Source organism: Notothenia rossii (assembly GCF_949606895.1).
Source record: "Notothenia rossii genome assembly, chromosome: 5".
Classification (NCBI taxonomy): Eukaryota; Metazoa; Chordata; class Actinopteri; order Perciformes; family Nototheniidae; genus Notothenia; species Notothenia rossii.
In genome coordinates, this window is record NC_136903.1 from 8,738,341 (window position 1) to 8,751,642 (window position 13,302).

The 13,302-nt window shown below is 38.8% G+C and overlaps 1 protein-coding gene across 1 annotated transcript; it reads right to left on the minus strand.

The window, feature by feature from the left end:
- Window positions 1-1,591: 1,591 nt before the first annotated feature.
- On the minus strand, window positions 1,592-10,477 carry snx22 (sorting nexin 22). The gene is made up of 7 exons (XM_079683878.1): window positions 10,165-10,477; window positions 7,621-7,704; window positions 6,167-6,271; window positions 5,212-5,306; window positions 3,948-3,980; window positions 2,514-2,581; window positions 1,592-2,410 (listed from the first exon to the last, which is right to left on the minus strand). The coding sequence occupies exons 1-7, from the start codon at window positions 10,249-10,251 to the stop codon at window positions 2,292-2,294; spliced, it is 591 nt and encodes a 196-aa protein (XP_079540004.1). The 5' UTR covers window positions 10,252-10,477; the 3' UTR covers window positions 1,592-2,291.
- Between the last annotated feature and the right edge of the window lie 2,825 nt (window positions 10,478-13,302).

Below are 13,302 nucleotides of genomic sequence, written 5' to 3' on the forward strand. Positions count from 1 at the left end.
CACCAAACAGGAGGCCTGGTAAAGCACCACTAAACCAACACCAACTAACATAATGAAAGGCTTAAGCTCCTTTCTTCGTGCCTCGGGCAGATATTCGTTATTGTTCTGCTGCGTGTTGCTGCTTGTGATATATTTGCCCCAGGGTGAGGTGAGGCAGCTGAAAAGTGAGACCTTATGACATCACAAACTGAAATCATCATTCACGATTAAAAATAGTTTTAGGAAGATGCTTTCAGGAACCAAACAATTTCCCTATATTCTTAAGAGTTCTATGTCACTAAAAAGACACATGTTGGGGTTTTCCAAGCAAAAATAACTTGAATTTTACTACAAATTCAATATCTTTTTGTCTTCTTTTGCATTAAACTGATGTCTTGAAGGATGATTATAAATTACTTTCACTTAATTAAAGTGCACCTATCATGCTATTTGTAGGCAATAGCATAGGTCTCAGATATATACAAATATATAAAAAACATGTCTATGAAGTGTTTTGCTCAAAATACCAAACAGATCACCCATTCTAGCCATGCCTCATATCCCTCTATTTCACTTCCTGTTTCAAAAGTGCTGATTTGGGTATAAAGCTTTAAAAAAAATGAATTGATATTAAAAAAAAGGAGGGGGCTGAGCTCATGCGGGACCCGGCAGCTACTGTCTAAACTAAATACTGCGGTGATGAAACGCCATATCATGGATTATCAAGGATTATTTCTGAAACAGTATGGAGCTCAAAGGCTTTCTCTCTTGCCGGTTATACCACAAGGTGAGTTCCTTTTTATTTCCTGCTTCTTCACACACATGCTCTCCAGTACAGGTTAGCTCTGAGTGTTAGCGATGCTAATGTAAACAACCAACCATATTACGTCCAAAACAGTCGGGCATTGTTTCTGATAGCAACGTTTCTGATAGGCTAGTGGGGGTAAAGCCAGCCTTCATTTCTGATATTACGTCATATCGGACGCAAATCTGGATCAGCTCTGTTGTAGCCCCTTTTTTAGAGATTTGGGTACGGAAGAAAAGAGAGAGGGTTTTATTTTCTGACGCTGCGTGAGTTCCCCCGACATCGGGGACACATCTTTATTTATAAAAGACATCAACAAGTGTGTTTTGCATGGTAGGTCCCCTTTAAAACATTTCAAGCAATATAATACACATTGCAATACATATTTTGGAATAACACTCCAGTAAGATATGTGTTAATCTGTTTCGCTGTGTGCACAAACTGCAGTTCAGTTTACAAGTGATGTGATCCGACATGAATGTGCAGATTCTTTACAAAAAGGTCAAACCGTTTTGGATTTTTAACATGAGATTCCCTTTGCAATGCTTTTTGTCTCTTACGGGTATTAACTTGCACAAGGCTCTGGGCAATCTTTTTCTCTCATTGTTGCCTATTTAAATCATTCATATGTAATTCCACAGGGAAATACTTTGGTAAAGCATGACCTGGTTGCCTCACTAGTGTCCCCAAACTAAATAAATGTGTTTTGAGGTATTAAAAGTTAAGATGTGTGTCCACATGTCTCGTACCAGTTTTTCAAAAATGAACAATATTCTACAGCTCAGGTTGAAATAGAGAGACACAGGATGAGACGTGTCGGATTTTTTATTATAATGTCAATCCAAACAACCTCATACAAAAGTAGAAATAACTCCCAAACATTTGTTGACACTAAAACATTGTTTCAGTATCAAAGGCTTCTTGTGATTGACCTAACACTAGAAAATAAAACTAGGTTCAACAAATTCAAGTTACTACAAAAAGACATGAATGTTAGGAACTTCTATACTCAAGTATCAACTGTGACAAAACAACATGTAAAAAATACCTCTATCTCACGCCTGGATTTCAAGTAATTTTCTACACTTCCTCATGCTCCTCTATTCTAAATTTGAACTAAATTAAACTAGGCTACAGTATGGCTTGAAAGAATAAAATACACGTTTGCCTGTGGCCTCCTTTCACTTCCACATCTTCATAAAAATACATCTGTGTGCTTATTAAACGGAATAAAAACATACTTAGTGACTCATTTTCAGGATGAATGTTGGGATTTGGCTTCACTTTAGTGATATTAAAAGGCTAAGAAAAGGTTGAACAATACCACAGATAACGTAACGGAAATACAAATCCTGAGTTTTAGGTTTAAATCCCACTGGAGCCGCTGATTTCGGAAAAACGATCCTCCATGTGACCCATTCCCCCTGTATCATGCACCAACGGCTTTTTAGTTTTTTGTATTTAACTGTATTGTCATAAACATTAAACCTAACATTTAGCTATAGTTTCAGGCGTCTAAAGAAGCGCTGGGGTCGGGCTCTGTGAGGACGGGGGCGGTGAAGCTGACTCGGACGTCCCGAGGATAAAGACCCTGCAGAACTCCGTCCACAACAACATCTGGAAGATCTGAAAACACAAGACAGAGCTCAGAGTTTATCCTGGGGAAAGATAGTTGGAGGCTTTTAAACGCCAACAACAAAACACACTCTTCTTTAAACGTACATCTTACCTGATGTGCGTTCAGAGAGATAAGGATCCTTATAGAATCCCAACACTCGCTGATTTGGTAACGGATAACTGAGGACACACAAGTCAAATATGATTGATTAGTCATTTGAAATGAGTCACAGAAAAAAGTTATTTAAAAATCAACATAATGTGTACACAAATAACCACCTTTATCATGTGTATGTTAGAGCACCATGTTGTGTTGTGTGCACCATTTTGTTAATGTGCCTGAAGTAGGTTGTTTGCTGATTGTTATAAAAAATACAACCTATACAAAATGTCTGCCGAAATTAATGCGTATATGCAGATTTTCTTTAACATTCTTCTTCTCTTTTACCATGGCCAGTAGACACTTGTGTTGATTCGGGGAGCAGTGAGTGGGTGTTTCTCAAAGTCGAGGAAGGCTGCTCCAGAGCCACTATTTCAAGCATACTACGTCATCGAGTGTCGCCGAAGGACTGTTCCAATGTCCAGCATACTTGGAATTCTTCCGAGCCCGGCGTACTTCATAGCGAGAAATTTCGAGGCTGCACCTGTGTAGACTCCGCGGTCTTAAAATCCCCACAATGCTTTGCGCACGGACCAATTTGGACAAAAATCTGTGGCGGAAAATGTATGGCGGGGCCTCTCATATGACGCACACCTGCACACTTGCTAGCCTGTTCCACTCTTTGGCCGTTTCTCAATCTCGAGGATACTGGCTTCCAAGCCAATATTTCAAGGATGCTACGTCATCGAGTGCCGCCGAAGGACTGTTCCAATCTCCAGCATACTTGGAATTCCACCCAGGCCGCGTCCTTGGTTTGGGGGAAATTTCGAGGCTGCACATGGGTAGACTTCGCGTCCTTAAAATCCCCACAATGCTTTGCGCATGGACCAATTTCAAAAACCGTTGCGGAGAATGGCTGAACCGACGCAGCACACATTTAAATGTAAGTATGTAGTGGCGTAGAACATGTGTTGGTAAATATGTTACTTTGTTACATTTTTTTGTTATCACCAAAACTGTGTTCTGTGAAAGTAAAGCAAGTTCATAATTAGATAGACATCGTGAGGTATTTATTTTCGGTACAGTTTATGTTGAAACCGTTAGAGAGAGTGGCACACTTGTTAGCCTGTTCCATTCTTCTTTGTTTTCAGAAGCCGTGGCTTGGTAGCATACTTGCTTCGTTTCTGAAGGAAGTGACTTGGAAGTACGCGACTACCAAACCAGCATCCTCGAGACTGAGAAACGGCCTTTGTTTTCCGAATGCCAGGAAGTATTCTTGCCTTGCTTCTGAAGCAAGACGCTCGGAAGACATGTGCTAACAAGCAAGCGTATTCGACATTGAGAAACACCCTCTGTGTCATTACCCACTTAAAATGGAGGCGGACCCGAGGATTCACCTACGCTCTGACACAGGATATAAAGGAAATACTAAAAAAGTAATCTTACCTATAATCCTGACTGTCCAATTCGTCAAGTGATCTGAAATCAGAGCACATCATTTAGAGATTTACTGCAAGGTCACTCTCAAAATACAGGTTATTATACAACTCTAAAGAGAACTTTATCACACAGAGAATATTTGCTTTATAAAGAGAATCATTTTAACGTTTTCAGTCTTTAAGTGTATACACATTGACATTTAATTTTATCTCGCTGCACTGTCATCACTACTACCTCTGCTTTTACCACTCTTATTTATTTGGTTATTTGTGTCTATTTGTGACTGCAGTGAGAGTTGCCAAAGACATTTCATTGTACTTCTTATGATGACAATAAAGATATATTCTATTCTAATCCCAGTCTGTATTGTTCTACATAATTAGTGGTTATGTTTTATACACTTATAAGTGCAGTGAAAACTAAAACTCAATCTCAGGATTTTAACTAGTGTACTGTAATATTTATATTTATTTCTTCTTCCTTGATCATATGATATTAAAGAGTCATTGATGCTCTCCACACCACAGTGAAACCTCTCTTAAGTTGTTTGTATGTTGCTGCATTGCCTCCAATCCAAACACAGAGGAGCTAAATAAAGCAACGTGTCATACATCTGTCAGTGAGGGGACAGAGGAGAGGGGACTCAGGACAGAGGGCTGAGGACCAAGGTTAGATGACAGAGGACAGAGGGCAGAGGACAGAGGGCAGAGGACAGAGGTTGGATGACAGAGGGCTGAGGACAGAGGACAGAGGGCAGAGGACAGAGGTTAGATGACAGAGGGCTGAGGACAGAGGACACAGGAAAGAGGACAGAGGGCTGAGGACACAGGAAAGAGGACAGAGGGCAGAGGACAGAGGACAGATGGCTGAGGACAGAGGTTAGATGGTAGAGGGCAGAGGGCTGAGGACAGAGGACACAGGAAAGAGGACAGAGGGCAGAGGGCAGAGGACAGATGGCTGAGGACAGAGGTTAGATGACAGAGGGCAGAGCGCAGAGGGCAGAGGGCAGAGGGCAGAGGACAGAGGACAGAGGACAGAGGACAGAGGTTGGATGACAGAAGGCTGAGGACAGAGGACAGAGGGCAGAGGACAGAGGTTAGATGACAGAGGGCTGAGGACAGAGGAAAGAGGACAGATGGCTGAGGACAGAGGTTAGATGGCAGAGGGCAGAGGGCAGAGGGCTGAGGACAGAGGACACAGGAAAGAGGACAGAGGACAGAGGTTAGATGGCAGAGGGCAGAGGGCAGAGGGCAGAGGGCAGAGGACTTACTCCATGCTGCTGACCTTCATCCCGGTGTGGAAGTGTTTCAGATGCAGGAAGTCCAGCAGCACCTGCGGCACGTCCTCGTTCTGATAGATGATGTCCTGCAGCAACGGAGAACAATACGACTTGTGAATATGAAATAGTAAATGTTGGTTTTCTGCAGCTACACTTTGGCAGAGTGACATGGCATAATATAAACAGCAAGGTGATGAATTCATCAGGTGGCACATGTCAATATTCGGAGATGCTCTTGTACATTTCTCGTTTGATCTCAATGTTGAAAATCTCTGGTTTAAGTCAATCAGATAAAAAGGCTTGAACTAGAAGAACATGTAGATCACACATTACACCTCTTTGTATTCATTTCAGGAAGAGTCGAATACATCTACCTCTGACTACTGAGAATCAGAGACATTCATTTGACTCATGTACAGTTACATTTAGCAGGCTTCTCGCTATGCAGTTTGAGATATTAACAAATACATAAAACCAGTTAGGAAAACAGTAATAGCCACAATGCAAATACAACAATAAAAGGCATTAGTTACATTTAAAGTGAGTTTAAAGGTTAAAAGCTAACATTTAAAAGTTGATCGTACTTTTACTGCTGTTCGAAGACTCAAGTCTCAGAAAAGCCAAATCTTTTAAATCTTACAGAAGTATCTTTTACTTTTTCGCGATGTCATTACTTTCTCTTTGTGGTTATTCACTTATTTCACCTGGTTTTAATAATCTTTCACCTGGTTACAGTTATCTCTTTTTCTTGTTCCTTTGAAGCGACTTCTGTTTTGAAAGGTGCTAAACAATCTACATTAAATTCTGTTTTGTCAATTGATTCAAAGTTCCCCGTTAGTTACACAAAAAAGATATTCCTGCTCAAGAGCAGTACACAGACTTGCTCTTAAATGACATCGGCGGCACATTTCTACACACGAGTTTCTGCAGAAGCCTCTCTTGTTACCTGGATGTAGTCCTCCAGCTCCTGCCTCCTCTGCTCCAGAGGCTTGGTCCTCAGGTGGGGGTTCCTCTTGCTCGGGAGGTCTGGAGTTTGGATGATCTTCCTGAGCTGCAGGACACACACCATACAACTTTAACCTTCAAATAAACTGTGATCAACTGGGCCCAGGAGTTCAAAACTTTTAATCTCAATCAGATCCGATCAGATTTTGAAATCCCATTTTTTGTGATCCAGGATCAGACAAGTCGGCCAAATGTTGTCCCTGGAGTTCAAAGCAATTCAGGATAGGATCACCCTGATCCAGATTACGATTTTTCAAGATGACTAGATCCTGAATATCAGTGCTTTAATCCTACCGATCGCCATCTAGTGGATATGAAAAATAATACAAGGAGACAAGAGACCACATCGCAGAGACATCTATAATGTCTAATTATATTTGTTTATTTGAAAGGTGATGACAGATGATGGACTTTTTTTTTCTTGAAGATATTTTTACTTTAATCTAAATTACATTTTTGATTGACAATCTTTGCTGTTACACTTTTATGAGCATCAACATTTATGTCATCAACATTTGGTTGAAAAACAAATAGGCCACCATAAACGTGAGCAAAAATGGGAAAAATAAAATGTATTTCCCATGAAGGCTAAAAAGTGTGTATTATTTCAGTCAACAAACTTTGCCATCTTATTTAAATTGAAACATATTTTTAAATAAATGGTACAGTACATTTTGCTCTGGTAATCGACTGGAAATCCACCCCTCTGGTGGGATCAGGGCAATCCAGTTTTTTGGGATCTAACTGATCCCAATCCTGTGTTGTCGGTTTGAACTACCCGTTTTGAAGATTTTATCCAGATTAAAGCTTTGATTGGGTTTCCTGATCTGATCGGATATCAAAGTCATCCTAATCCTGTTTTTTGGTTTTGAACTCCCCAAAATCCAAAAATCAGATAGGGATTAAACGTTTTGAACTCCTGGGCCCAGGACATGATGGCTGGAATGAATAGGTACTAATGTTAAGGTTTAAATAACAACCTTTTTTACAACAAGAAGCGCTTTATTGAATGGTTCCCCTCTTTTACACGGGTAGGTGTGTGAGCAGGATTCTTATCTTGCTGTTTATTCACACTATTCAACTGATGTTAAGCTGGCTATCAAAACACTTAGAAATGAACCACTAAGGTATGAAGCATCTATCTAAAACTATTAAAATAATAAGACAATTTCAACACATTTAGAGAGCTGTCATCGTCTTGTCCAACTCATGTGGTTTTAAACAACAATACACATCTTTTTAGAAAGGCAAGAGACCACCACGGTGAAGCATCCTTACCCTCCTATTATCTGTCACAAATAACATATCATCAAATAGCATAACACACAGTGCTTACTATAGGAAACAGTGGTTCAAAAAGTCTATTAATTAGGACTGCGGCTATAAGGGACATACCTTTCTGTGGAGAGTCTGGAATTCGCTGCTTCTTCTGAGCACAAAATGTTTCCTCCCGTTGAACAAGACTTCGACTCGGAAAAGCTGTAAACAGAAGACACATAAATGATTTATTCCCAATCTTTCATTTAGTAAATTAGTAGTAAGTCCAATGTAATGTTTGGAGACGGGAAATATGTCAAAATGATAAGCCCAATATATGTGTTGCTTCTTCATCAACATTACATTCATGAAAAGGTAGAAGTGTGCATCACAATACACCATCATCACTTCTCCACCAGGAGGAGGCAGAGCTTCAATTACATTTCTCTTCCACCATCAATGCAACACTTAAATATACATGTCATGTACACTAAGATGTAAACTACTATTAATCATGTCTATCTGTAAACAAATATATTTATTTATGAACTTTTAAATACAAAGACCCGAGTGACACATTTAGTTAAAAAACTGTTCTGCAAACATACCAAACCAATACACAGTATGAAAACACATCATCTGTACACGGTATCTTTAAAGAAAACTCTCTTGATTAATATCTGAATGTTGACGTTCATCTGAACTGTCCTTGCAGTAGACACTGTAAACTAAACTAGAAGACTAGAAACTAACTAACTAACTAACTAACTAACTAGAAACCGTAAACCACAGGAGTGCTTTACACTGTCCGCTCTTACAGAAAGAAAGAAATAATAATAAGAGCATTGTGCAGCTGGAGAGAAATTGAATGCTTAAAGATGTGTGTTGAACAAACTGCAGGACGACCTTTGTGGAGTTAGTACTTACTTTTTCAGTAAGGTAAACAAAAAGAAACAGAGTCTGACGTCTTGAGTCTGAGATGATCAAACTGAGCAGAGGTCAGTTCAGCACACTGCAGCACATTCCCCAGGCTAGTGTCAATGTTTGCCCACTGTTTTAAAATGTATGTGTGAATGCAATTTATTACACATTCATATCGTGGTGTCAGTTTTTGTTAAAGTTAAACAATGTCTCTTCAGCTCCCTGAGTCTGAGTTCATTATAGTGCCATTAAACTAGCGTCACAGAGAACTACAGTGAAACAGCCTTAATGAGTTTACCACCGGATAGTCTGTGGTTCCCAGTGTCTGGTAGTGTGTGTGTGTGTGTGTGTGTGTGTGTGTGTGTGTGTGTGTGTGTGTGTGTGTGTGTGTGTGTGTGTGTGGTTCCCAGTGTCTGGTAGTGTGTGTGTGTGTGTGTGTGTGTGTGTGTGTGTGTGTGTGTGTGTGTGTGTGTGTGTGTGTGTGTAGCAGTATAATGTCACCAACATTTTACAGCTGTCTGCATTGTTAACTGTTTGAAAAAGGAACCAAATAACTTTTGTAAGTACTGAAAGTAGAAAAGTACTGGTTTAGTTTTCTCACGTAATGTTTTACATGTACAAAATATTTCAGAGGAACATATTGTACTTGTTAGCTCTTTAAGATTGTTTAAACAAAACAAATGGTGAAATTATAAAATGTGATGATTTGTTATAAATTCACCTACCAAAGCTTTATATAACAGTTCATTCATCAACAACTAACTGAAACTGCCCTACTGGCGACATGTTGATGCATTGATAATAATAATATCCATAGTATAAGAACAACACAGACCATTATGCATAGTGAGTGCTTTTACTTTTGGTATATAAAGTACATTTTGAGGCCAATTCACAATGCATAGAGTGAGGTATTTTATTGTAACACAGTAAAGGATGTTGAGGGTGTTTACACACTTTACATTATTAAGTAATTCAGTATTCTTATAAACATGGGCTCAAACCACCAACAATAAAATCATTCTTATGCAGAATAATGTATAATATGGATTATATTATGTTCATGTTAATTAATTGTAATTAACCAAGTTGAAACCATCTTTATACTAATACAACATCATTTAGCAGTTCATTTGTAGTTTGCAGTCACTTTAAGTAACCAAATCACAGTGGAATAGAAAGTACAATATCTTCCTTTATTAAAGTAAAGTAAGAATTAAAGTAAGTAATAGATGTTAAATGCTTATGTGCACGTAGCCCAAAACTGTACTTACAGTAAGTAGCCTACAGTGATTGAGAAAATATACTTACCTTTTTCACCACATTCTTTTAAGGCATATTCAAATGCACAACTCGATCACATTGTTATATTTAGTGTTTTTACTATGGATGTGTACTTTTTGATTTTTACTTTTATTAACGTGTAACGTATATTTTTTAAATGTACGTTTTCCTTTTATATGCACTCCCCCTTGGCTGTAACGATGTAAATGTCCTGATTTCGGATTAATACATTATTTCTGATTCTAACTTTGATTATTTAAGCAGTTAGTGCGTTTCCCCTCTGGGAGAACTGGGAGGAAACCGTGACGTCACTCTCACGCTTCCTGCAACACCTGGCTCACCTGGCGTCGCACTTCACCTTAATACACAACTACAAAGCCAAAATAGCACCGCAACAGGGTGATAATGGTGGCTAACAACGTGTTTGACGCTGCTGAAAAGAGCGAAATCAAAGTAAAAGTCAAGCTGCGTGCTCACCTTTCTGGATTTCCCCGCCTCATCCACTTCCCTCTCCATAGAGGGGATCGATACTTCAATCATCGGGAATACCTCCTGCCAAACCATCGGAATGATCAGCTGTCTGCGGGTCACTTCCTGTAACTGAAAGGTAACTCCACTCGGGTTTTCCGCGACAGGAACAGAACAAATAAACTCTCAGCCTGTCTGTCTTCCTGCCTGCCTGTGTGTGTCTCTCCAGTGTTCTTCCTGTGCTCCACCTCCACACTAATTGGACACACACAACCAGAGGGTGCGTTCAGGGACGTTAAAGGTGCAGTCCGACATTTAGGAACAGAGTCCCTGCTACTGTCTGAAATAAAAAAAGGGAAGTTTACATGGACAACACCGAACTGGAGTTTACTGTGACATTCAGTGGGCGCAAGCAGTGGGCAAATTCAACTTTTAGTCAGCGGTATAATTTCATACATTTGTACAAGCTTGCTGTAGTTATACCTTACCTGAGTATTTTAACTTACACTACTTTATACTTCAAATAGACTACGTTTTAGAATTAAACAATGTGAAAAAGGAACAAACTAACTTCATACTTTCTTCTTCTTCTTTTTTATACGTCCAACTACAGAAAAACCTCTCAGAAATAAATAAAAATATTTAGCAATATGCACAAATAATGCTTTATGTATTAGAAAAGTACTCTACTGTAAGTACAGTTTTTCTTACACTCCACCTAGCTGAGTATTTTAATGTTATGCTACCATATACTTCTTATCGAATACATTTTAGAAGCCAATATTGTACTTTTTATTCTGCTGCATTTATTTCAAAGCTTTAGTTACCTTACAGATTCACAATATTCGCTAACACAACTTATAAATGCACATTTACAAGACCAAGTGCTATCGAGGTGTCCCTGAGCAAGGCACGGTTCGTTGCCTACACTGCTCTCCGGGCGCCGTTCATAATGGCAGCCCACTGCTCCTAACACTAGGATGGGTCAAATGCAGAGAAACCATTTCGTTACATAGTTTTTTTAAAACAAATTATTTAACCAGATAAAAAGCATTTGAGATACAATCTCATTTACAATGCTGACCTGGCCAAGAAGGCAGCAACGTTACACATAACACAAACATGTAAAATACAGAGAACACAACTAAGAAAACAAAAGACGAAAAAGCAGTCACTACATTGTGCACATTTAGGACAGTAAGAAAGGCACTACTTATTACTGCAAGAGCAGCTGGTGGTAAGGACTTCAGACAACTTCCATTTAAAACATGCTATAGGGACAAGTGCCCTCAGTTTGAGGCGTGATTGAAGGTCATTCCAAGACCAAGGACCATAATAAAAAAGACTCCTTTTTCCAGCCTCAGTCCGCACAGCAGGAACCTGGAACCGTATCCAGGCACTGGATCTGAGGTTGTAAGAGTCACAAACTGGGACAAATCTGGCACATACGTACAGTGGAAGCTTACCTAAAATGGCTTTATACATGAATAAAAACCAATGCTGCATCCTACGCATAGTAAGTGAGGACCATCCAGTTAGGCTATACAGTTTGCAATGATGAGTCCTATAGGGTGCATTTGATATATAACGCAGTGCAGCATGGTAGAGTGGGTCAAGTTTGGCCAAAACAGTGGGACAGGGAAATCTATAAATGGTATCACCGTAGTCCAGCTGGGACAGGAATAATCCAGAGACCAAGCTTTTAAGGGAAGAAGTTGAAAAACAACATTTAAGTCTGTAAAGGAATTTCAATTTCTTTGTTAGAACTTCAATGTGATCAATGTTCAGTACTATGTAATGACAATAAAAGTGCAAAAATATGTTGATATACATATAGGTACAATTCCCAGCGGCAGTTCATAAAGTAGAATTAGCTCCACCTTTAGCAGCTTTGATGAACACATTATTGCTTCGATAATCATAATGCAGAAGTTTTTTATTTATATTATTCTAAAATGGGCCATAAGGAATGACAAGTATTATTACTTTTGGTATACAGTGTGTTTGATATTGTTTTAATCTGCCAATAGTTTTGTACTTCACTTGAGGTAAGATCTTAAATGCTGGACTTTTATATAATAGTAGTATATTTTAATTTGACTATTGCTACGTAAAATATCTGGGTACTTATTCCACCACAGATTTGAATAAAGTATGCAGTTGCAGATTTATAGCAGACAGAACACAGTTGACAAAGAACCACCAACGGAGAATAAATGAAGTAATTTACTGTCTTTCCCTTTAGTGATTCAAATGTACATTTTAATACCATTGATTGATTGATACATTTTATTTTCGAACAAGTCAAATAAATATTTACAAAAAACAAAGAAATGTTGCAGTGCATAGTCATGTAAAAGAAAACAAAACAAAGTGACATTTACAACAACAACAACAACAACAGCATTAGCAACATAAACAGTCCTACATCTAGTGTTCGATAAGGAGTGAGAAGAAGTATCATTTATTTAATCTCACCCCCTTGTCCCTAAATGATTTATTTATAATCTATAAATAATTATCATTATTATTATTGTTATTAATCTGCTTTACTTGTTTATTGATATATATACATATACTGTACACATACACATATACACACACATATATATATATATACTGACACATACACACACACATATATACGCACCTTCCCCATCCCTGTCCCTGTAGAAAAAGATTTCTCTGTATTTCCTCTTGACCTGGTTAATGTCTGGACATCGCTTTTGCTCCACATTCACACTGTTCCATAGTCTCACTCCACAGGCTGAGATACCAAATGTTCTTCTGGTTGTACGGACCCTATGAATTTCAGATTGAAATGGTCTCCTTGAACTATATCCCTCCACTCGTTGAGTGAATACTTTTTGGATGTTTCCTGGTAAAACGTTATTTTTTGCCTTAAACATGATTTGTGCCGTTTGGAATTCTACCAGGTCTGTGCATTTTAACAATTTTGACTGCAGGAATAATGCGTTAGTGTGATCCAGATTTCAGTCAGACAACTCACGTGTTCTTAATATGTTTATTAGAAGGAGCATATAGTTGAGTTTGGCGTTTAGGCTCGGGCCTCATCACTCCACAGGTTTACAAAGAACATTGAGTGATGATTAGATAACTACCCCCCGAGCCTACAGGTGGGAGCTG

Bases quoted from the DNA above. Each gene is read 5' to 3' on its own strand.
- snx22 (XM_079683878.1), bottom strand. From the start codon at position 10,251: ATGGTTTGGCAGGAGGTATTCCCGATGATTGAAGTATCGATCCCCTCT. The intron at 2,582-3,947 runs GTAAGATTACTT...GTGTGTCCTCAG, and splicing joins TTGGACAGTCAGGATTATAG to TTATCCGTTACCAAATCAGC. The intron at 2,411-2,513 runs GTAAGATGTACG...TTGTGTTTTCAG, and splicing joins TCTCTCTGAACGCACATCAG to ATCTTCCAGATGTTGTTGTG.